The sequence below is a fragment of the Monopterus albus genome, unplaced genomic scaffold (genome assembly GCF_001952655.1).
Source record: "Monopterus albus unplaced genomic scaffold, M_albus_1.0 scaffold82.1, whole genome shotgun sequence".
NCBI lineage: Eukaryota > Metazoa > Chordata > Actinopteri > Synbranchiformes > Synbranchidae > Monopterus > Monopterus albus.
In genome coordinates, this window is record NW_018127962.1 from 1,035,715 (window position 1) to 1,038,160 (window position 2,446).

Here is a 2,446-nt window from a genome sequence, read left to right on the forward strand (position 1 = left end):
TTTTTATCTCCTGTATTTCTCTGGTCATGTCGTCGAGTCTCTTGTTATTTGTCTCCATAAGTAGTTGCACAAAACCTTTGAAGTTGTCTTGTTGTTGGCTCAACAGTGCGGTGTACATCTGCTTCTGCTGACTCAACATCTCTGTTACTTGCGCCGCTGAAATATAAACTTCAACAGTCATTTAGTCACATTGTTAGGTTTAAGCCCTAGTAGAGAAATCAACACACAGTTGCATACATAAATTATTGATCTTTATCAACTGATACTATTGTGCATTTTTTATTTTAACCCAGCTGGATGATGGAGCATTGAAACACTTTCAGAAACACTGCCCAGAACTCACCACCATCAATATGCAGTCTTGCACAGTAAGACAAACATTTTGTTTGTGGGATGGGAGGAGGGACAGGCTGATAATAATGCACGAGGGATGTGTCCGTATGCCTCTGTGTTTTTGTAATTTGGTTTGTGTGTGTCTGTTGCCTCTAGCAAATAACAGATGAAGGCCTGGTTAGCCTGTGCCGAGGATGCCACAAGCTACAGATTCTCTGTGTGTCTGGCTGCAGTAACATCACTGATGCCTCGCTTACTGCACTGGGACTCAACTGTCCTCGACTCAAGTGAGAAACACAAACACATTTACACAGAGGCACCTGTCCCATCATTTTTCACAAAGGAATCAACAGCTTGCTTCAACTCACTGGGTCCCACAGTGATCTTCAATATCCTTCCTCGGCTGGCTGATGATTTATCATGGTTGTAAAAATTAAATACACAGTGAACCACAATAATCCTACATAGTTTCCAGCTGCACACACTGCTGTACATGGTCCAACAATTTTTGTATGTCTGTGTGTTCTCAGGATCCTTGAAGCTGCACGATGCTCCCATGTTACGGATGCTGGGTTCACTGTGTTGGCCAGGGTGCGTTTCATTCATGTTTTCCCTTGTTCTCACGTCTGTTTTTTAGCCTTTTCACCTTGATATCTCTGAAATTGAATGAAATGCTTTTATCACAAAAGCACATGACCAGGCGAAGGTCAGACAGACTGAAATGTTGTGGATTTAATCAATTATTTAACCTAAGTGAGACAGAGTGCAGGAGTTGTTATTTGTTTCTCTCCTCCAAACACAGACTTTTTTTCAAGGACTGTCACAAAGGCTAAAACCATTTTGGTATCTTCACAGAATTGTCATGAGCTTGAAAAAATGGACTTAGAAGAATGTATTTTGGTAAGAGAATCTGCTTTTCTTATGTACTTCCAGCGTCATGATTTATGTTGAATCTGGAGTAATTTTTGACATAGATCAAAAAAGTTTTAGTAGGATTCAGAAGGAAACATGAAGATACAACTTGTGCCTACAGAACCTCTCATCTGCTTCTAGACATGTGAGAATAGTATATTAATAAAGCTTGCTCTCTCTTCAGGTGACAGACAACACCCTGGTACAGCTGTCTATCCACTGCCCTCGCCTGCAAGCACTGGTAAACATCTACATCTGCAATTCAGACTTTGTGGTAGATTCTGTCTCAGTCTGCCTGTATTCTTATGAAACTAGTCCATTTAACTAACTAACAAATCTATCTGTGTATCTTCATTTCTGTCTGTTGTGTCCCGGACAGTCTCTTTCCCACTGCGAGCTGATCACAGATGATGGCATCAGAGCTCTGAGCAACAGTACTTGTGGCCAAGAGCGCCTCACTGTGGTGGAGCTGGACAACTGCCCCCTCATCACTGACGTTACCCTTGAGCACCTGAAGAGCTGCCACCGCCTGGAGCGCATCGAGCTCTATGACTGTCAGCAAGTCACCAGGGCTGGAATCAAACGAATCCGGGTCGGTGAAAGTCATGGGGAAGTAAAGGCTGTTTTTAGTCACATAAAGCAGGCTCTTATGGATATAGACTGGATATGTGGATTTTTAAATATCTCCTGTTTAGTTATACCTTACTTTATTTTATGTTAAGAGGGATCATTATAGGGATGGTTTGACATTTTCGGAAATACTCCTTTTTGCTTTCTTGCTGAGATTTTAGATGAAAGATTGATTCAAATAATGGTTCAGTATAAGGCTTCAGCCGGCAGTCTGTTAGTTTAACATAAAGACTGGAAATGGGGATATGGTTAGTCTGACAGAATGCGAAGGTTAACAAAATCCAACAGCTAGCACCTCTACAGCTCAGACACATATCAAAGTGGTATCAGTGAGAAAGTGAATATGAATATGTCAGAAAAGTCAAACAATTTGTTTAAGAAGGAAAAAAATAGCAGTTAATTGGACACAGAAGAAAATACTGAACATTCTGTATCTGGACTTTTTTTCCTGTGTTTATTGTCTTTGATTGTATTAACACATCTCTCCCCTATACAGGCCCACCTTCCAGAGATCAAGGTCCATGCCTATTTTGCCCCAGTGACACCCCCTCCCTCTGTACATGGAGGTGGC

General features: G+C 41.4%; 1 protein-coding gene across 1 annotated transcript in view; it reads left to right on the forward strand.

Moving 5' to 3' along the window:
• Nucleotides 1-2,446, forward strand: part of fbxl2 (F-box and leucine-rich repeat protein 2) — a 19,886-nt gene that overhangs the window by 14,882 nt on the left and 2,558 nt on the right. The window contains exons 8-14 of the mRNA XM_020606842.1: nucleotides 294-368; nucleotides 490-620; nucleotides 864-924; nucleotides 1,189-1,233; nucleotides 1,430-1,486; nucleotides 1,625-1,837; nucleotides 2,372-2,441. Coding sequence (XP_020462498.1) covers nucleotides 294-368; nucleotides 490-620; nucleotides 864-924; nucleotides 1,189-1,233; nucleotides 1,430-1,486; nucleotides 1,625-1,837; nucleotides 2,372-2,441 — 652 coding nt within the window. The remainder of the gene's footprint in view (nucleotides 1-293; nucleotides 369-489; nucleotides 621-863; nucleotides 925-1,188; nucleotides 1,234-1,429; nucleotides 1,487-1,624; nucleotides 1,838-2,371; nucleotides 2,442-2,446) is intronic.